This window comes from Neofelis nebulosa, chromosome 7, assembly GCF_028018385.1.
Source record: "Neofelis nebulosa isolate mNeoNeb1 chromosome 7, mNeoNeb1.pri, whole genome shotgun sequence".
Classification (NCBI taxonomy): domain Eukaryota; kingdom Metazoa; phylum Chordata; class Mammalia; order Carnivora; family Felidae; genus Neofelis; species Neofelis nebulosa.
The window spans coordinates 46727665-46750217 of record NC_080788.1 but is presented as its reverse complement, the minus strand read 5'-3'; the positions used below and the strand labels follow the sequence as shown (position 1 = coordinate 46750217).

Below are 22553 nucleotides of genomic sequence, written 5' to 3'. Positions count from 1 at the left end.
TTACGCGTTGCTTTTAGCTGCTGTATTTCTTTAGTCTCCTAAAATCTGGAAAAGTTGTACAGTCTTTGCTTGGTTTATATAACCTTGACACTTTTGAAGATTACAGGCCAGTTACTTTGTATTATATGTCCCTCAGTTTTGGTTTTTTAGATGTGTCCCTATGATTAGATTCAGGTCATACATCTTTAGTAAGAATATCACAGAAGTGATGCTGTGTTGTTCACATCGCATTCCATCAGATGACACAGGTTTTTGATCTTGTGACTGGTATGTTAACTTGATCACTAGACTAAAAGGTGATACCTGCCAAACTTCACCATAGAGACACTCTTCTTTTTTGTAGTCAGTGAGTCTTCTGTAGGGATATAACTTGGAGCTACAAAAATATCCCCTTCATCAAACTTTCAACTTGCTCATTTCACTCAGTATTGCCTCATGGTTTCCTATTGTATTCAATGGGTTTATAATCCATTATTATCACAGTGTGTCTTTTGAACATGTCCCTACCAGTCTTTGAGCAACTTTACTTTCTGGCACAATTAATTCTAGGTTTATCTTATTCTTTCCCTACCCCAGCCCTGGAATCAGCTGTTTCTCCAAGGAGCCCTGGCAGAATTGCCCCTCCTATGTAGACACCCTTCTCACACAACACTTGTACTCAGATATCCCAAGCCAGCTGCCCCGCCACAAGGTGCCCTTCTCACCTGCTTGGGCTTTAACACCTCATATTGGTCTTCTTCCCCATTCCGCACCCTCCCTACTTTGCTCAGGCTCTAACACCCTGTTGTGTGCCACTATAGCTCCCCCCACTTGGCATGGATGCCCACCTTACTTGTCCTCACCTAATGGCTTTAGGAATATACTGTTCAAAAAGACAGAGGTAATGCAATTCAGCCTCACTGCTGAAAGATCTGATTTTTTCAACAGAAGCTACAAATTTCAGTTTTTATGTGGAATCTATTTTTAAGTGCTGTCAACTCACTCAAAATTTCTAAAAACAATACACAGACCTTACAAGACATGTTTACAGAATCTCGGTTGGAAACCACAAGTTTACAATCTACTTTTCAGAGTTCACTTTTTGTATCCTACCGAGACTGCTAGAGAATCTTTTAGAATTTTCTTTTGGTTTCTATAGAAAATAACTTCCAGAGCCTTGCTCTACTTGTGAGTTTTTAGGATAGTATTTCCTTTCTCTTGCTGCATGAATTTTCCATAGTCTATATGCACAGCTTCTGTCCTGTTTCTAGCACCCGGAACCCTTTTAAATATGCCACTTAATGAAATAGGACCTTCTTCTCCCTCCACTGTCTGCATTTCTGACACTGACCTAGTAAATTACATAAAGAACTAAAATTACCAGTTTGTACTACTCAAGTGTTCTTCCTGCTCTATACCAGTAGTTCTCAACCTTGGCTTGGCATGTTAGAATCATTTGGAAAGCTTTTAAAACTCAAGATACCTAGAGCAAATCCCAGACCCAAATAGCATGGGGGTGGGACTATGACATCAGTAATTTTATTATGCGGTATTTCATTATGCAGGCAAGACTGAGAACCACTGGTCTCAAACTTTTTCTGTAAAGGGCCAAACAATAAATATTTTAGGCTTGTCTCTGTCAAACTACTCATTTCTTCATTCTAGTACAAAAGCAGCCATAGATAACATGCAAACAAATTAGTGTGGCCATATTCCAGTAAGCCATTATTTACAAAAACTGGGAGCAGGCTGGATCTGACCCATAGGCCATGGTCTGTCAACCCCTGTTCTACACCCATATACAGGACATTAGTTTGGAGCCTTTATCTAAAATGGATACCATCCAACACTAACTCTTTAGTTCTAAATCTCTAGCCCAACTACCAGCCTAAGAATTTTGGGAGAAGCTGAGAGTCTATGACTGGCTACAGAAAGAGAGAGTCCTATGACTGAGAAATGCTGCTTACATAATCAGCACACATATGGAAAAGGGATGGTTCCTATCACTGAGTAGATCTAAGAATTATCTGATATGCTTATTAAAACACAGGTTCTCAGGCCACAACCCTACAAATTCCAATTCTGGTGTTCTGGTGAAAGGCCCAGGAAACTGCATCTTAAATGAGTACACTAGTGATGAGGATGCAGATGTGTGCTTCTTACCCAGTTTAGACATGCTGCCATTGTGGTACACAACCCCTGTGAGCAATACAGGAAGTTTAGCATCCCTGAACCTCATCCATCAAATGCTGGGAGAGCCCTTCAGTTACTCTGACAAATACGGTACATTCTCAAATTCCCTCTGGGGAAGAAGTACCACCCCTAATGTGATCCAGCCCATAAGCAGAAAGGATCAATGGTTTCCTACTACTTTCAGGCTGATGGGCTAATTACAGGAGATGAACATCTATTCCTAATGTTCATTATATTCTCTAACACCATTCCTTCCTTCCAGTCTTCCCTGCTCAAAACCATTTTCCAGGGACACTTGGGTGGCTCAGGTGGTTGTATCTGACTCTTGATTTTGGCTCAGGTCATGATCTCACAGTTTGTGGATTCGAGCCCTGCATCACGCTCTGCACTACAGTGCAGAACCTGCTTGGGATTCTCTCTCTGTCTGTCTCTTTCTACCCCTCCCCCACTTGCACATGCTCTCTTTCAAAATAAATAAATAAACTTAAAAAAACATCTTCCACAGGGTCATCAGTGTTACAACTACCTAAAATATGGAATTGACTATGCCATTCCTCTGTGTAAAACCCTTTTTCAAAAGCTTCATACCAAGGATCTCCAAGACCATTAAGTGGGAAAGAGAAAAAAAACAGAAACAAAAAAAGCCCTTGAGCACAATAAAGTACAGCAAAGTAGCTATATGATTTAAAAAAGTACCTTTTTAAATATATATATGTATATTCTTGTAAAGGTATAGATCCTTTCTGAAGAATACACAAAAAATAATCTTCAGAAGACTAGGCTTCAGGGTAAAAAGATGGCTTATTTTTCAATGTATTACTTTGTCCATTAAAAAAAAGGTTGGGGTGCCTGGGTGGCTCAGTCAGTTAAGTGTCTGACTCTAGATCTCGGCTCAGATCTTAAGTTCATGGTCATGAATTCAAGCCCCACATTAGGAGTGAAGCCTACTCAAAATAAGTAAATAAAATTTTTTAAAAAAGGATAACCACACTTTCAAAAGGAAAAAATGTAAAAAACAAAAACCTCTTTTATTAAAAAAAATTCATACTTATGTGACTTTTTAGGTGCTCCCTATCCATAAAACATCCATCTGTATCCTCTATTTCTACTAGCCCTTAAGAATTTAGTTTTGGCATCACCTCCTTAATAAAGAGTCTTCCCTAAATAGGGTCCTATTTTCTGTGAAAACATCAGGCAGAAATGAAAACATGTTTCTATGTATTTGTCACTCTAATTCAAACTTGGCTACGAGCTCCCTGAATTTATATCCTACAAACTCAGTATCTATCCCATAAAAAAAGTACCTATTAGACTAGTTATTACAGGTGAGTCATAATTCCAAATACTGACTTTTTGAAACACTTCTAAACAGCTCATTTATTATTTATAGATTGTCCATACAAATAATGCGACAAGGCTCTTATAACGGAGACTGGATGTAAAAAATGGTAGTTTTGATACCTCTGGTACTAGTTTTTCAGCATCTAAAAAGTCTCAAATACAGATGCAAGTAGTATGACAGTAACAGAAGCAGGTAAGAAAGAAAGCTTGGATTTAATAATGGTTATAACTGTAGAAAACAAAAGTCAAGAGGACCTAGTTCCAGTTGAGATCAATAGACATTTACTAAAACATGGCACCCAGGTCCTTAAGAACTTCCAGGTCCTTTTAGCAGTGTTCTTGGACTTCCACCAAGTTTTTCTAGGTAACTACACATCTCAAAAGCCCAAAGCTTGAGATGTTTTAGTAACAATGCCAGCAGCTCTTCAGCTCAGTGTGTGAGGAAATGAAACATCACAGTGGTGAGTAGATAGCAAGAAAAACTAAACAATGGTGTATTTGAGAGTGTAGTAAATATGGCCACCTTTGGTAGAGGGTACTTTTTAATACTCCCTTTAAAAGGGGGAGCCCTAATACTCCCTAAAATGGGGGAGCCTGACTGACTCAGCTGGTTGAGCTCACAGTTTGTGTGAGTTTTATATATAAAAAAGAAAATTATAAAATCAGGGGGAAAGAATACCAAGAATACCAAACCAGGCTAATAAACGCAAAATATGTGTCTCATCTGTGAGGAAAGATCACAATGTGTCCACCTGGTAGAATCTGAAAGAGAGGAGAGCCAACATTTACTCAACAAACATTTGATGAGTGTAAATTATGCACCAAGCTCATCTTTCATAGATACAAGGGTGCTAAGTGAAACTTAAAGAAGAGAAGATAACCAAAAGGTTAAAACAAAGCCTTGAAGTTACCAAGCACTAAATCAAGTCTGAGAAAATAATTCTACATAGGACACAGACAGATGTTATTCAACACAGTCATTTATATGGCAAAAAGAACACAAAGTAGAAAAAAATAAGTACAAACTACAAAATAAAAGGTCAAAATTTACTAGTCTAATTGATTACATACTAATTTGACTTTTTTTTTTATTTAATAACCTAAATAAACAAAACAGACCTATAGGATTATAAAATGATAAAACAGGTATCTCCCCCCCCAACCCAAAAGAAAACTGTAAGGGGGAAGGGGTAAGACATACACTCAAGTCTCTTCAGACATAAGACAGTCTTTACTGTTTTTAAACATCTCCAGAAAAAGTCAACCATACAATCATTTCAGCGAATGTTTCAGCATTTGACGACTCACTCTTCGCAAATGCACTCTAGACTTCCTGGGGATCACAAAACCTTGTCAGGCCCACTGCTCCTTGTGCTGATCCTGGTTTTGCCATCCTACAGAGGAAGAAAGCTTCCCTTCTCTCCTTCAGAATATACTGTTGTCTAGACTTTGCCTAAATGTTCTTCTATCCTTCAACTATCCCCCCTCCCCGCCCCGCCAGCCACCACCCCTCCAGCCATGTGCTACCCCTCACACCAATCTGCCGAGCTGAAAGCAACTGGCTTCTAATCCCTTAGTTACTTTAAGTGCAGCCTAGGCCAGCAGGATAAATTACCACTGAGAGAAACCTGAAGATATTATAGCTTCAGAGTGAAGATAATATGCACAATTTTTATTCTTTTCCATATAAATTGACATTTAAGAAATCTGCTTCATGCATCCAACAAATGTATACTGAATCCTTACCATATGCTAAGCCCTGTGACAACACTGCATCTTTGTTGTTCAAGTTTCACAAGTGATAGCTATGTAGCCTATTCCACTAGGCAATGAAGACCTTAGAGGTCCAGACCCACCCTCCATTTCAACAGATGAGGATGACAAAGTAGAAAATCTCTATTATAAGCCTTTCAAAAAGGAGTCCTAACACTGCAGAGACTGAAAAAAATGGTTCCCACACTTTAGCATGCACCATCATCACCTGTTGACTCAGTGGATCCGGGGTAAGGTCTGATAATCTGCAGTTCTGTCAAGTTCCCAGATGTTGATGCTGCTGGTCAGCATTTTGAGATCCACTGCTCCAGATTAGGGGTTGGCAAACATTTCCTCTAAAAGGCCAGATAAATATTTTAAATTTGAGAAGCCAGTCTCTGTTGCAACTACTCGAAGTGCAAAAGCAGCCACAGACAATGTATAAGTGAATGGGTGTGGCCGTGTTCTAATAAATCATTATTTATGGACACTGAAATTTGAATTTCATATCATTTTCAATGGAATATTTCAATAATATCTTTTCATTTTTTCAACTACTTAAAAATGTGAAACCATTCTTAGCTTGTGAGATATACAAAAGCAGGCAGTGGGCTAGATTTGGCTAATGAAACATAGTTTGCCAACCCCTGGTTTCTAGATCAATGGTTGGTGCTCAATCCTGGCTCTTCACCAGAAATAGCTCAGAAGCTTTTAAAAGACCCAGATACTTAAGCCCCATCCTGTGAGATTCTGAATTAGTCTAAGCCCTAAGTAATGAACAACCAGGAATAAGAATTACTGATCTTGACCACTATTCTTCCAAGTGACTTCTATTGATATTTAGGATTTAATAAGCCTTATGAATGAATAAAGGTTTCTTGGGTCAGCTAAGTTTGAAAAATGAAATTTAAAGACTTTTTACTGTAAGACTTCCCATGATATTATCATAAATATCTAAGAGGATACTACAGTATGCAATATTTTCCAGATTCATTGGACCATCAAATCCATGGATGTAGAATTCTATGAAGCACTTGGGAAACACTGGCCTAAATCTTTCATAAAGAATAACAGATACTTAATATGCAGGTTCATAAAGCTACAGCAAAATCTGAGAGCAGAAATTAATTTAAAAATGAGAAATACAGGGGCGCCTGGGTGGCTCAGTCGGTTGAGTATCCGACTTTGGCTCAGGTCATGATCTCGTGGTTTGTGAGTTTAAGCCCTGCGTTGAGCTCTGTGCTGACAGCTCAGAGCCTGGAGCCTGCTTCAGATTCTGTGCCTCACTTTCTCTCTGCCCCTCCCCTGTTCTGTCTCTCTCTCAAAAATAAATAAAACATTAAAAAAAGAGAGAGAAATACAACTGATTCTTTTTTTTTTTTTTTTTAATGTTTATTTATTTTTGAGAGACAGAGAGACAGACATAGTGTGAGCGGGGAAGGAGCAAAGAGAGAGGGAGAAACAGAAACAGAAGCAGGTTCCAGGCTCTGAGCTGTGAGCACAGAGCCCGATGCAGGGCTTGAACCCACAAACCGTAAGATAATGACCTGAGCTGAAGTTGAACGTTTAAAAGTGACTGAGCCACCCAGGGGCCCCCGAAATAACAACCAATTCTTATCAGAATAATAACAAAAAAGAAGAACTTCTGGGGCACCTGGGTGGCTGAGTTGGTTGAGAGTCTGACTCTTGATTTTGGCTCAGGTCATGATCTAATGGTTGGGAGATCGAGCCTTTCATCAGGCTCCATGCTGAGTGAGGAGCCTGATTAAGATTCTCTCTCTCTCGATTTTAAAAAACAACCTAAAATTGCCTGATTAAACAGTTTCACAAGACAAGAAAAGACTTCAATTTATCGTAACAAGCATTTCACTAAATCTTCAAATCTAAATATGAAAAAAGCTTTTTTTTTTTTTAAGTTTTTAATTTTGAGAGAGAGAAAGAGAGAGGATGTACAACCTGGGGAAGGGCAGAGAGAGAGACAGAAAGAGACAGAGAGAGAGAGAGAGAGAGAGAGAGAGAGAGAGAGAGAGAGAGAATCCCAAGTAGGCTCCGTGTTGTCAGTACAGAGCCCAACACAGGGCTTAATCTCACAAACCATGAGATCATGACCTGAGCCAAAATCAAGAGTCAGACGGGCACTCACCTGACTGAGCCACCCAGGTGCCCCTAAATATGAAAAAAAGGTTTTAAAAATACTTTTGAGAGATCACTTCCATCAAACATTTTTAAAATAGGAATGAATGAGCTTTTGAAATGCTAAATAAAATGAGTCAAAATTGAGATAATGGAGGAAAGTAAAAAAGTATTATTTTTAGATATGATTCACTACCTGGAAAACCTAAAATACCTGGTACAACATATACTCAGTAGAACATAATTCTGAGATCTCCATTATCCGATTACTTTTTAAAATACATTGTCCTCTACAGTAGACAAGTATACCACATCTCAACTTGTTCTTATTAGAGATAATCAAGGGGGGGGGGGGGGGGGAGAAGTGGATCCAAATTGAAAAGAGGGAAGTAAAGAGCTAAGAAAGGCAAGCTACTTGAAGTCACAGAACTGACAAATGCCAGAGGATGATACGAATCCTTGCATAGTTCCCAAGCCTGCACTCTCCATTTTGCCACAATGCCAAAGGCAACATTAGCTTAATGGATATTTTTTGAACACTTATTATGCACAAAGCACAGGAATACAAAAATGAGTAACATATCATGTTTTAAAGAGACCTAAGTTAAATAAATTGACCCATTTTTTGGTTTAAAACCTAGGTCTCCTAAGGAGTGCCTGGCTGGCTCAGTCAGTAGAGTATGCAACACTTCATCTTGGGGTAGTGAATTCAAGCCCCACAGTGGGCATGAGGCTTAATTAAAAAAAAAAAAAAAAAAAAAAAAAGTAAAGTATTCTCTAAAAATAGATAAAACCTAGGCTTCCTAAATTCAGATTCAGTGATTCTCCTACCTTATAACCCCTATACGTCTAAAAATTGTATATTCTAACACACAAAGTATAGTATTATTCTTCCTGTGTATAATAAATGCCTTTTTTTTTTTTTAATTTTTTTTTTCAACGTTTTTTATTTATTTTTGGGACAGAGAGAGACAGAGCATGAACGGGGGAGGGGCAGAGAGAGAGGGAGACACAGAATCGGAAACAGGCTCCAGGCTCCGAGCCATCAGCCCAGAGCCTGACGCGGGGCTCGAACTCACGGACCGTGAGATCGTGACCTGGCTGAAGTCGGACGCTTAACCGACTGCGCCACCCAGGCGCCCCTAATAAATGCCATTTTAATGTTAGAGATAATTCCAAAGTTTTTATTACAAATGTTATTACAAGAGTACCAAAAAGGATCACAACCCACAAATGACTTTTGTGTGTGTGTTTACTTTTAAGGCATCCTCAGTGCTGCATGCACACAAAAAATGTAAGAAAACAATTTGGGAATGGGGGAAGGGAGAAGAGGCTGAGTTCTAAGTCAATTTCCAAAGCAAACTCCTTCAATTCAGATATATATAGATATATATAGAGATATATATATCTCTCTCTATATATATAGAGATATATATATATACTATAGTAGAAAATACACAAGTGATATATGAGTCAAAATTTACTGATATTTTAATGTAATCACTTAGAAATGTGAATATTCAAGTGACTTTAGACAGTCATTCTCAGCAGTCTTTTAAGAAAATTTCAGGTAATTCAACATCTGTACAGCTTGGAGAAATGTGGGCTTAAAAATAATAAAGTTCAGTGGATTTATGCTAGATGAACATCTATATTCATTAACAAATCTGCAAAAGGCTCGGTATCACATCTTAACTGTTCAACATTTCTGATCACTGACAAGATAAAGACCAAGAAATTATACTGAAACAGCAAAAAAAACCTTCAGAAAATCACCAATTTCCCTTTCATTTCTCCCATTCCATAAAGTAGAAGCCAAAGCTGGCTATCCGTCATTCTGAGACAAGGGAGAAATATAAAAAGCAAGCAAGGCTTTCCAAAACAACTTGAGAAAAAAATCCCATGAAAATGCCCTAATAATACAGACCAAAGGGAGAAGTAACCCATTCAGGAGAAGAACCAGGGAGCAGAGTAAAATAGAAGGACTCTCATCATCTACCAATTAATCTACAAACAATATACATGTAGAGATTCTAATCACTTTAAAAGAAAATAATACATGGGGATATTTGAACTTTAAAAATCATTCTTTGGATAAAGTGATTCTGGTATAAACAGGAGAGAAGTGATTTTCTCAAAACATTGGTGACCTCTGGCCAAGTAAAATGATGATAAAACCATTTTAAGATAAGGTTTCTTTACAAATAAAAACTATACTTACCACAATCCATTCAGCAATGTTTTCATAGAGCTCTGGACTAAAAATTGCTTTTTTAAGCCTAGCTAGAGGGCCATCAGCATCTACTAATCTGCATCGCATGAAAACATCACAGTAGCCTCTAAAATCATTGCAGGGGGATCCAGGTTGCAAGGTGATGGTTCGACCAACGAAGTGCTTACTCCACTGCAGAGACCCTGTACTGGCACAAGTTGATGGATCCACTGGAAAAGAAGTGCCAAATATAAGTTGAAGGTCAGATTTCCTACCAGGCTAGCTGGGGAGAGAGGGAGGAAAGGAAAAAACTGCCTAAAATCATTACCATGACATGTTATATAGACTTTCATTAGTTAGGCTAGATAACATCACAGGTAATTCGCCTTAAGTATACAACATAGGGGTGCGCGGGTGGCTCAGTTGGCTGAGCATCCGACTTTGGCTCAGGTTATGATGTCACAGTTCGTGAGTACGAGTCCAGCATCGGGCTCTCTGCTGTCAGCAAAGGGCCCACTTCTGATCCTCTGTTCGCCTCCCTCTTTGCCCCTTCCCTGCTGGTTCTCTTTCTAGCTCAAAATAAATAAATAAACTTTAAAAAATACATATATAAACAAATAGCCAGCAACTCTTGACTTAGTACCTACCATGGCTTTAAAACCCTCTAACAGTTTTTATACTAATTATTGCCCTAAAGCTGGAAGGTTTTTGTCTAGCCTATCGTTTTTAAAACACTGTAGGGACGATAATACTAGAAATACAATGCTGCGCTACACTTGAAAATTTCCACGGAGGATTGGTTTAGGTGGAAATTATCTGTCCAAACTGGATATCAAACTTTAATCCTTAAAATTTAGGAGAAAAATGGGGTGCCTGGCTGGCTCAGTCAGTAGAGCAAATGACCCTTGATTTTGGGGTAGTGAATTTGAGCCCCACGCTGGGGGTAGCGTTTACTTAAAAAAATTTTTTTTTTAGGAAACAATTAGGTTTTGAAACAGATTTTATATTCTTGCATTTTAAAAGCTTACTCTTCTTCATGCAGCAGACATGGCATAATTCTTTATCATCTTTGCCATCAGAACTGGCACAGGTACACTCCTCCAAGCCATACTTCTCACAGATAGAACCTGCACATTGCTGAAAGAAAAATAGAAGACAAATTATTTAATCCCTATACAGTCAAGCCTATAATTCATAGTAATAGACAAATATACACGTCCAATGCTAATATAATTAAATAGAAATAAGAGTGGGGGGGCAAGCATAGATTAGCATCAGAAACGGATCACATAAACACATCTGAAAAAGAGGTAAGTGCAAAAAATACAGGAAATCTTTCAAAGAAATGGCAACTTAAAAAAATCTAAACAAAACAAAAACAGAGAAGAGATTAGATGAGCATCAATTTTACATTGATTATTGCTTTGTAAGAAGAGAAAAATGAAATTTTCCTCATGTACAGGAAAGTGATTATTTAGCCAAGAAAGCTTTAAACACTTCACAGAGAAAATGACCAGAAGAGTTCTTTTATATGGGCTGTTAAAAACTAATTTATAAAGCTCAAAAGCAGTACAAAGTCATGTGCCTAGTCATACAACTACTTTTCTCTAGAGACCATCAAATATATGCAGTGGAAAGACGAAAGGTAAGTCAGTAACTAATTGAATGCCACCAGGCACTTATGCCACATGATACATTCATGGCTTTATGGGGAAACAGACAGGGCTCTTATTGAAACAGGGACTGGGATTAATGGCTGTAACTCTGCAGCTTTAAATAACAAACAATTATTCTGAAAAAGGAGGCTTTATAAAACTAAATAAAAGCTTATAAATCAAATGCTTACCCCATTAATGCACACTTGTGTATGCCTATTACAGTCCGTAAAGTTTGGTTTAGGATCAGAGGCTGGGCACAGAGCTGTGATGCCATTACATATTCCTTCTTTTGCACAGTCTGAATCATCCCGACACTTCTCAGTTTTTGATTTGAATGCACACTGTGCTGTACAACAGGGACCTTGACTTGGGCTAGAATTAACAATGAAGTGTTTAAAGAAAGTGACTAGGATATTTCCTATATACATAGATATGGTCCTAATTTTTAAATCGTCAATCTCATCTTTTAAATGTTAAGTAGGTTACTGGTATAAAACTTCAAATTTTGGACTAAGAGGCTGCTAAATTTCAACATTTATAAGTGTAAATAAAAAAATGATTGTCTTATTTTTACAATCAATGCATACTATATTCAACAGTCTTACTCTACTTGTCTCTAGTGAAATGCTACAATAGGAAATGGATTTAATATTAGGTGAGTTATCAGTGTTTTTCATAGCACATCATACATTGGTCAATTCATCAATTTTTCTCACATTTATATGCTAAAATCAAACTAGGTACACAGACCAACCATTTAAAAAGTCTTGCACAAACAACATTCTATAGCTTATATCCATCACTACCAAAGCAAGTTTGACAAGTAAAATAATCATATGACACTAATGACAAGAATCTATGAAATGCTCATTTTCCTAAATATTTAAAGTTAAGATTCTAAACATACAGATGACAGTCACATTTTTAAGTTAGGAACTAAACAGTGTGTATTCTATTGAGCATCCCTGCATGTCTTTAACACCCACCACACAAGTTACAATTACAAGCAGCTCCATCTGCCAACCACAGCGCACTTACCAATTCTACTCTGGAAAAATAAATAAAACGAAAGCAAATAAAGACAAAGTTCCAAAACCATATGCATCTCTTAATGTCAGTTTTAAATCAGTCCTAAGTGCCTTCAGATGACTGACAGGAGCACGAGCACTACCAGAACCGGCAAGGTACCTGCACTGCTTCCCAGGCTTCAGCTTGCATTTCTTCCCCTCTGGCTGGTTTGCATCATAGCAGCACTCGTCCTTACACTGGTCACTGTAGCCACAGTCACATTCTTCACCTTGCTCTACCATCCCGTTTCCACAAATAGGCTGGCCAGATTCTGAAGACAACAAATAAAACAAAGTAAGCACTGTATGCACATGTTAATTTGATTTAAAATCCACAGGGGCGCCTGGGTGGCTCAGTCGGTTAAGCGTCCGACTTCAGCCAGGTCATGATCTCGCGGTCCGTGAGTTCGAGCCCCGCGTCGGGCTCTGGGCTGATGGCTCGGAGCCTGGAGCCTGTTTCCGATTCTGTGTCTCCCTCTCTCTCTGCCCCTCCCCCATTCATGCTCTGTCTCTCTCTGTTTCAAAAATAAATAAAAACGTTAAAAAAAATTCAAAAATTAAAATAAAAAAAATAAAATCCACAAACTCTTCAGAGCCTCATTACAAAGGCAGAAGGGATACTTGATGAATACAAAAAGTAGAAAAAGCCAGGAATCTAGAAATTAGGAGATGTAAATTCAATTCTCACAGTGGCTCAGTCACTAACTAGCAATGTAGCCTTGGGCAAGTCACTTCCTTTTTGTGGGACCTCAGTTTCTAACAGTAAAACGATTTGACATTATGGTCCCCCTGGTCCCCTCAAAGGTTCCTTCTGGGAATGGTAATATTCTACTTAGGCCATGCCACATTCAACTTTACTAAACACAGACTGCACTATTTACATATTGTGTAATTCACACACAAATATGAATTAAGTTAGTGCTTTATCACCCAGAAAAAATTAAACCTTTTGTATTAACAAAAAATTTCAAACACACATTAGAAGTAGTAAAGGAATAAATACAATGAACTCCCATGTACCACTTACCTTAAACAACTATCAACAAAATGCTATAAACAATTCCACCTAACATATTTATTTGTTCTTGTAAATACTCCAGGATGAATCTAAGAGGCATTTTTTGTTTTTGTTTTTTAATCTAACCATAATAGCATCATCACATCTAACAAAATTAACAATATGCTTAATAACATCTAATAGCCAATCCATGTTCAATTTCCTCAACTGTCTTTTTACAATTGGTTTATTTAAACCAAGTTCCACACAAGGCTCCTCAACCCCATACCTACTTTTGGTGGATGGTTGATATGTGTCATACGTTTTTTTAATATATAACAGACTCCCTCTGTTTTTTTATTTTTACACTATTTACTTGTTAAAGAAATTGGATCATTTTGTCTAATGGAATTTCCCACATTGTGTTTGGCTGACTGCATCCTAGCCAACAAATATTTTTTTTAAACGTATGTTAATTTTGCTCCTCAGCTAGACCCAAGCTCCTTTAGGGAAGAACCACATATTATTTATATCTATTGTATTCCCACAGAGCCTAGCCATATTGGATCAAATCTTGGCTCATTAAAGTTAGACAGTCTGGTCTAAACATGGTGAATAATTTTAGAAAAAATTTTAGGGTCTTTTAAAGTTCTTTAATTTCGTCAATGGGGCTTAAAATCGAAAGAGGAATGTTACTCTTTTAAGTTCATAAAATCACAGAACTTTAGCATCTGTAGGGAAATGATAAAAATCAAATGTCTTCACTTTACTGAAAAGAAAACTAAGTTTCAGAGAGCCTGTGACTTGCTATAACCACACGCTCCAGTATGGGCAAATAGCAGACCAGACCGAGGATTCTGAGATCTTAAATTTGATGCTCTGCTCTTTCTGCTACATCAAATCAATGTGGGAAACAGTTGTAGCACAACTGTTGTAGTTGTAGGCTTCAAATTGAGAACTGAGTAAATAGAAGGGAACACATCTTAAACACAAGGCATATCTGAATCCAAACTATTCTAGAAAGACTAGCTTTGTATTTGGAAAGTGCATTCTTATCCGTAACCACATCAAATATTAAAGGAAATCTTAGAGCTAACTGAAGTTCTATCCATCTCTTTCATTTTATACCACCTCTTTTGTTCTCTAAAACTAGAAGCATGCACATGGACATATATACCAAGTAAATAAAAATGATTTTTCTAAGGTCTAGTAATAATCATTTCAGAATTCATGTGACATGTAATTCAGGAAAAAAGGAAAAATGATCAAGTTAGAAAACCTCGGATGCAATATTTACTACACATTGGTTTTTACCTCACACAGAAATATTACCTCAAATAAGCTATAACACATAGGGGGGCAAATTTAATTTAATTTAAATGCAAAAATTATAATATATACATATCTCGTTACAATTTAAGAAATTTTCCTACCATAAGACTTATAAAACAATATCTCATTTTTAAAAGACCACTTCAATCAGAAAGTTTATGGTGAAAACCCGGTTTACAAATGAACAATCTCTGCAGCACTTCTACATTAAGAAGTTTTAGAGAAACTACCAGTGATAACAACAATGGTAACATGAGTGTAATTTTAATATGCTCTTTTAAAACAAATAGAAGGCCTTAAAAGAAAAAGCCAATCAAAATAAGTAACAATTGAAATTTGGACCTGACCAAAATTTAATTTTTCTGGGAATGATTCTGGGAAGAGGATAAAATGACAAGCTACAGAATGGGAAAAAATATTTGGAGGTCAATATCTGACAAAGGACTAGTATCTAGGCTGTGTAAAGAAGTCTTAAAACTCGACGCCTAGGTGGCTGAGCTGGTTAAGCTTCTGACTTCAGTTCAGGTCATGATCTCATGGCTTGTGAGTTTGAGCTGTCAGCACAGAGCCCGCTTCAGGTCCTCTGTCTCCCTCTCTCTCGCCCATTCCCCACTGGTGTGTTCTCTCTCTCTCTCTCTCTCTCTCTCTCTCTCTCTCTCACACACACACACACACACACACACACACAATAAACAAACAAACAAACACACCTAAAAAAAAAAAAAAAACTCTTAAAACTCAACAGAAAAAAAACCCAATGAGAAATGGCCACGAAACATGGACATTTCACCAAAGAAGATATACAGATGGCAAATAAGGACATGAAAAGATGATCAACATTTTTACTCACCAGAAAAATACAAATACAAAAACCACAACACAATATCACTGTACTATCAGAATGGATAAAATAAAAACAGTAAAAATGCCAAAAGCTGGCAAAGATACAGAGAGATCAGATCACTTATACATTGCTGATAGGAACCTAAACTAATACGTCCACGCTGGAAGACACTTTGAGAGTTCTGCATAAATAAGAGCAAACAATTACTATTTGATCCATTAACTGGATTTGGGGGCATTTATCCCAGAGAAATTAAACCTTTATGTTCACATAAAAAAACCTGCACATAAATGTTTATAGCTGCTTTCTGCATAATAGCCAGAAACTGAAGACAGCCCGGACAGCCTTTAACAGGTGAGTGGTTTAGACAAACTGTGGAGCATCCATACCATTGAACACTACTCAGCAATGAAGACAAACTCCTGATACAGATAACAATTTGAATGCATCTTCAGGGAATTATGCTGAGTGAGAAAAAGCCAATCTCAAAAGGTTTACATATTATGTGATTCTATTTATATAACATTTTTGCAGTGACAAAATTTTAGAAATGGAGAATAGTGAGGGAATTAGCAGGACGGAGGGAGGTGTGTCTGCCCTCAGGACAGGAACCCAAACACACGTAATACAAGGTAGTATATTTAGAATACATTAAATGCCACAAGAGAAGCATAGCAGGTGAATGGACACACAAAATGTGGTATATCCACATAACGGAATATTATTCAGCCATAAAAAGAATGGCATTCTGATACATGCTACAACTTGAATGAATGCTAAGTGACATAAGCCAGATATGGAAGGTCAAATATTGTCTGATCCCACCTACATGAGGTACCTAGAAATGGCAAATTCAGAGACAGAAAATAGATTAGAAGTTACCAAGAGTTAGGGAGAGAGGGAAGCAAGAATTACTACTTAGTGATTGCACAATTTCTATTTGGAGGGATGAAAAAGTTTGGAAATGAATAGTGATGATGGTAGCACATCACTGTGAATGTACTTAATGCCACTGAATTATAACTTAAAATTAGTTTAGATACACATTTTGTGTATTTTTTATTTCTATTTATTTTATTTATATCATACATGTTTTATACCTTTTTTTCTTTACCATTAGAAAACAAGAATTTCATGGCAGCTTTATTCATATTGTCCAAACCTGAAGAGCCCAGGTGTTCATCAATAGAAGAGTGGATGAGTGAAGTGTGATATATTCATACAATGCAATACCAAGCAATAAAATAGAACAAAACACTAATGATGAATCTCAAAATATGCTGAATGAAAGCAGCATAAGGTTTTTCTTCCCCCAAAAGGATAAAAACCATATGATTCCACTTATATGAAGTAAAACTAGCAAAATTTCTCTATAGTTAAATAAATCAGAATAATGGTTGCCTATGAGAGTGTCCTGGGGGAAAGAAAATGACCGGGAAGGGAAATGAAAGAACTTTCCGGAGTGACAGAAATATTCTCTATTTTGATAGGTGCTTAGGTTACATAAGTAAATACATTTGTCAAAGCTCATTAAATGGTGGACTTATGGTACAACATTTCACTTATGTTAATTAAAAAGAAAAAAAAAAAGAACCACAAAGAATACTGAACTTTAGTCAATTATACAGGCTGAAGTATTTGGGAGTGAAGTACACTTATGTCTACACTCCACTTTACAACAAAAAACATGGACGGAGGGGATGGATAAGTTAGTAAACAGTGACAGTAAATACAGCAGAGTTGTAATAGTTATTAAATGCAGATGGTAGGTGCATGGGTGTTTCAAATTTTCTGAATGTTTGAAAATATATGTTGGGAAAATATACATACCAACAAAACAGTTGTTTCTCTTCTTCTCAAGAACTTGGCTTATATTTCTAATACTACAGAGTGAGAATTTATTGTTGTTAAGTTTGTCCCCGGATGTTGCTCTTGCATACATGATGTAATTGCCATTTTCTTTTTGTCCTAAATTCTTAGATTCTCCTGGAGTGCACTCTGTTCCAGAATCATGCTGCCAAACAGAATATAGAGTTACATAAACAGGAAGTAAAATAAGGTTTTCGGGTCATCTGACTGAATGTAATTTTCTCACCAGAAGAACAATGGAAGCTTGTGGACTCTCCTGTAAAAAAAGATCCTACAATTGTTTTAGACTGTGAGAAGGAAAACAATTTGCTCTTTTAGGGGTCCTGTCTTAGAAGGGAAGGAAAAATGAGTGCAGGTCTAGCCACAACAATTTATAGCTCTGTAAATAGGGAGTAGAATGGAGGACAAACCATGATAAAGTCTATCAAAAATAAGCTCACCATGCACCACTATGTTTATTGCAGCATTATTTACAATAGCCAAATTATGGAAGCAACCCAAATGTCCACTGACAGATGAATGGATAAAGATGTTGTACATATATACAACGGAATATTATTTAGCAATAAAAAATGAAATCTTGCCATTTGCAACAACATGGATGAAGCTGGAGAGTATAATGCTAAGTGAAGTAAGTCAGTCGGAGAAAGACAAATACCGTATGAATTCACTCATGTGGAATTTAAGAAACAAAAGAAATGAACAAAGAGAGGAGGGAAAGAGAGAGAAAGTGAGAGACAAACCAAGAAACAGACTCTTAACTACAGAGAACAAACTGATAGTTACCAGAGGGGAGGTGGGCAGGGGGGTGTGGATGGAATAGGTGAAGGGGATTAAGAGTACACTTATCACAATGAACACTGAGTAGTGTATGGAAGTGCTGAATCACTGTATTGTCCACCTGAAACTAATATAACAGTGTATGTTAACTCCACTGGAATTAAAATTAAAAATAAAAATGAAAAAAAAAATAAGCGTGCCTACTTTCAAAACTAGTAACAGGAATATAAACTTAAAATGACTGTTCTTTAACATATATGACATTCTTTACTATGACTAGTTCAGAGAAGACAGAGATGGGGAAAAACAGGAAACAAAAGAGAATGGCATGAGGCTAAGTACATACAAGATAGACATCCAAGAGAGTTGACTTATTAACTAAGTACATAAAAAAGATAAGTAAATGCTATTTTTAAATGAAAATTAAGAAAAGCTAAGAGGTAAAACTAAAACACTGTTTTCAGAATCAAACAGGACACATACATGTATATGTACACAAAATATTTATGGTGTTGGCAAATATTACTGAAGTATCAGATACATACAGAAAAGTGCAAAGTACCAACTATAGTTCCATGAGTTTTCTTAAAGTAAATATTCTTACGTGACCAGCACTGAGATTAACCAACAGAATACTACCAGATCACAGAAGCTTCCCCCTCCTTCCTTCCTCCCCTAGAGGGTATACATTAAAAAAAAACAACAACAAACAAACAAACCAGGGCACCTGGGGGGCTCAGTTGGCTAAGCATCAGACTTCAGCTCAGGGCATGATCTCACAGTTCATGAGTTCGAGCCCCGCATTCGGACTCTGTGCTGACAGCTCAGAGCCTGGAGCCTGCTTTGGATTCTGTGTCTCCCTCTCTCTCTCCCCCTCCCCTACTCCTGTTCTGTCAGTCTGTCTGTCTCAAAACTAAACAAACACTAAAAAACAAACAAACAAACCTCACAATGCTCCTCAAACAACAATGCAGAACTTGTCAGAAAGGGTGAACATATTTGGGTCCTAGAGTAAAGTTCTTCTATTTAATTAAATTGTCATTTGAATACAATTCTACCCTCCAGAAAGAAAGAATGCCCAAGGGCATTCTGTTTCTTCTTGGAGCCCATCTAAATTACTTTCATTTTCTACTCCCTAATCTGAAGCAACTATTTTTTTTAAGATTTACTATTATTATTATTATTATTATTATTATTATTATTATTATTTTATGTAAGTCATCTCTACACCCAGGATGGGACTTGAACTTATGATCCCAAGATCGTGTTACATGCTCTTCCAACTGAGCCAGCCAGGCAACCCTTGAAGCAACTTAAAAAGCAACTTAAAAATAAGACCTCTACTATCACATTTATTCTTTATGATACCTCCTGCTGTTCTCCTGAACCTACATTCAGCATTTAACAATTCTTTACTGTTCTCCAATATTAGCTTGCTTTATATTTTCATTCTATAGAATTCAATTTGGTTTATGATAATATAGGACACTGGAATTATTCTCAGCATTAGAATTTTAGAAAAAGAAAATAAATCCCAATACTGTATAACTCTTGATATTATCACAAAATATTTTATACATTTCAATTCAATAAATATTAGCATGTGTCCAGTATTCTAGGAGGAACTAAAACAGAATATAAAAATACAAGGATGAGTTAATTAAGCACTATCCCTAGCCCTTGAAGGCCTTACAATCTACTTTAAAGAGACAGCATATTTTGATATCCCTGCCTAGTCTCTTTGTCCCATAAATCCATTACAGGTTAATGAAGGGTGCCTGGCTGGCTCAGTTGGTAGAGTGTATGACTTTTTTTTTTTTTTATAAAATTTTTTTTATTATTATTTATTTATTATTGAGAGACAGAGACAGACAAAGCATGAGCAGGGGAGGGGCCGAGAGACAGGGAGACACAGAATCCGAAGCAGGCTCCAGGCTGTGAACTGTCAGCACAGAGCCCAATGCGGGGCTGGAACTCACAAACCACAAGATCATGACCTGAGCCGAAGTCGGACACTTAACCAACTGAGCCACCCAGGCGCCCCTAGAGTGTGTGACTCTTAATCTTGGGGTCGTGAATTCAAGCCCCACACTGGGCACAGAGCTTGCTTGCTTATTTACTTGCTTATATATATACATACAAACAAACAGGTATCCCTAATCAAGTATTACTTAACTAGCCCAAAGGACATTGTAATCGATCATTCTTAGTGGCAATGGAAAGAGTAACAGGTAATAAACGAGACTATCAGCTATTTGTATTTGTCATCCTCACAACAGGGGACAAACAAACACACCAATAAGCAAAATATACAACAGAATATACAGGCTATCTTGACCGTACCCCAAAAACTGCTGAGAGTTCAAACAGTTTTACAAAGAAACTCTAATCTTAGTTTGACAAGAAAACGGAAAAACTTTTCTCTGACTATAAAAACAATACATACTCTTTTAGAAAATTTAGAAAATATAGATTAAAATTTTCAATCATAATCAACCAACCATAATAACTACTATTAACAGTTCGGTCCACAGTATTTCTGACCTGACTTGTACCTAGTCATACCATATTTTAATGCAAAATTTGAACTATACCATTTGTACAGTTACATACATGGTTTCTTTCAGCTTAACAGTATAAGGCAAGCACTGATTTTTAAATGATTGCAGAGCATTCCAGGATACTTTCCTATTGTGGGGTCATTTAGGCTGCTTAAAATTTTTTGCTACTAAAAATGAAACTGCAGTGGGTACTTTTTATTTTTTAATGTACATAAATCTTTGACAGATTCTGCATTTTTCTTTTAGTTGGATTCCCAGTGGTAGTTTCTGATCAAACATTTTAAGGGTCTTGATATCTACTGACAAGTAACTGAAAAAGGGGCTATATCAATTTATATTACATAATAACATGGATCAAGATTTCAGTAGGCAGAGATGGGAAGGAACTGGATTTCTGGCAGAAGGAAAATTTTCAAGGACTATAAATTACTTATTTTGACACGAGAAGGCAGTTAACACTGGAAATATACTTAAACCCAAATGATGGAAAGCCCTAAATGCTAAGATTAGGAAACTGTATCAGCAATATTAGCAGGTACAGGACATAAGGTTGTAAACACAAGTGACATGATCAAAACAATCAGAACTATAACCTAGACAAAGATTGCTTTGGTAAGAGTAAACACATAACTTGCATACTGAGAGACAGAAACTAGTGTCATTATGATTATAACTTCCCAAGACAAAGCTTTTAAGATGGTTAACAACAGGTGTGCAGTAAAGATTTGGGATAAGATAAATAAATAAAAGAGACATTGTGAACCACTCAGAGAGAAAGTAGCACTGACAAAGTACAGATGTACAACAGGAGAGATAAAGACAGATTTCAGATAAAGATGTCAAAGGGGATCGGCTCAGGAATTTATGGTTCTGGCTGCTCTATTAAAGCACTTATAAATATTTACCCCACATAGGAATGGGGTGTGATTGAGCATGGTAGAGTCATTAAAAGTAATCTCGTATGAGGAAAAGATAGCAGACTATGCAAAGAATGTGAACCAATTTATCCATTAAACAAAAAGCATTAAGTAATATGAAATTAATATACTAAAAAAAGAAAATCTCTGGCAGCTGGGTAGAGAACAGATTACACAAGAAATGAAGAGAACAGATTATAGATTCCCTACTCCACATGTGGTCTGCAGACCAGGGGCAGCTACAGCATCACCTGGGAGTGTCTTAAAAATTCAGAAACTTGCCTCCCCCAATGGAAATGGAATCTGTATTTTAAGATCCCTGGTAATTTGTATGCACATTAAAAATTGGGAGGCCCTACACTAAAGGGCAGAGGAGTAGCTAAAGGATACCACAACTCCCCTAGTAAGGGCTGGAATCAAAGGGACTGGGAGAGAAAAGAGAATATTTACTTGCCCTTGAAAAAGCAAACTAACCATAAACAATAGTCAGATTACATAAAGAGAAACCACATTGGGTTTTGAACCTCTATAACGCTTTCAATATATATTGAAAAAAATTTTCAATATATATTGAAAAATATCGAACTCAAGAACAGAACAAACGAAAGAACAGATCATAGAAGCAGTCAAGAAGTAGAGAGATTGAACACATTTTAAACAGTTTATCCAAGAGCATTGACAATAATCTATCAATTTCTAATAGAGACTTAGAAGAATAAAGGCTTGCAACTTAATGAGATGGGACTTCCAGTTTACAAACTGGGAGAAAATTAGAGAAGTGCATTTGAGGATGTGAAGCTCCAAGTATTTACTGTTTTTCTAAACTCATGAAAACTTCCATTTTTTAAAGTGATATGGTGCAAGTAAAATGAATTCATGTCTAGCTGTCAAATGAAATTTTCTCAAATTTGTTATTTA

At 36.8% G+C, this 22553-nt stretch overlaps 1 protein-coding gene across 3 annotated transcripts in view; it reads right to left on the bottom strand.

Moving 5' to 3' along the window:
• ADAM10 (ADAM metallopeptidase domain 10) overlaps positions 1 to 22553 on the bottom strand; it is a 160812-nt gene that overhangs the window by 5761 nt on the left and 132498 nt on the right. For all 3 annotated transcript variants that reach the window (XM_058737584.1, XM_058737583.1, XM_058737585.1), the window contains exons 10-14: positions 17339 to 17522; positions 12457 to 12607; positions 11457 to 11640; positions 10639 to 10747; positions 9620 to 9840 (exon numbers count right to left, since the gene is read on the bottom strand). In XM_058737584.1, the coding sequence (XP_058593567.1) occupies positions 9620 to 9840; positions 10639 to 10747; positions 11457 to 11640; positions 12457 to 12607; positions 17339 to 17522 (849 nt within the window). The remainder of the gene's footprint in view (positions 1 to 9619; positions 9841 to 10638; positions 10748 to 11456; positions 11641 to 12456; positions 12608 to 17338; positions 17523 to 22553) is intronic.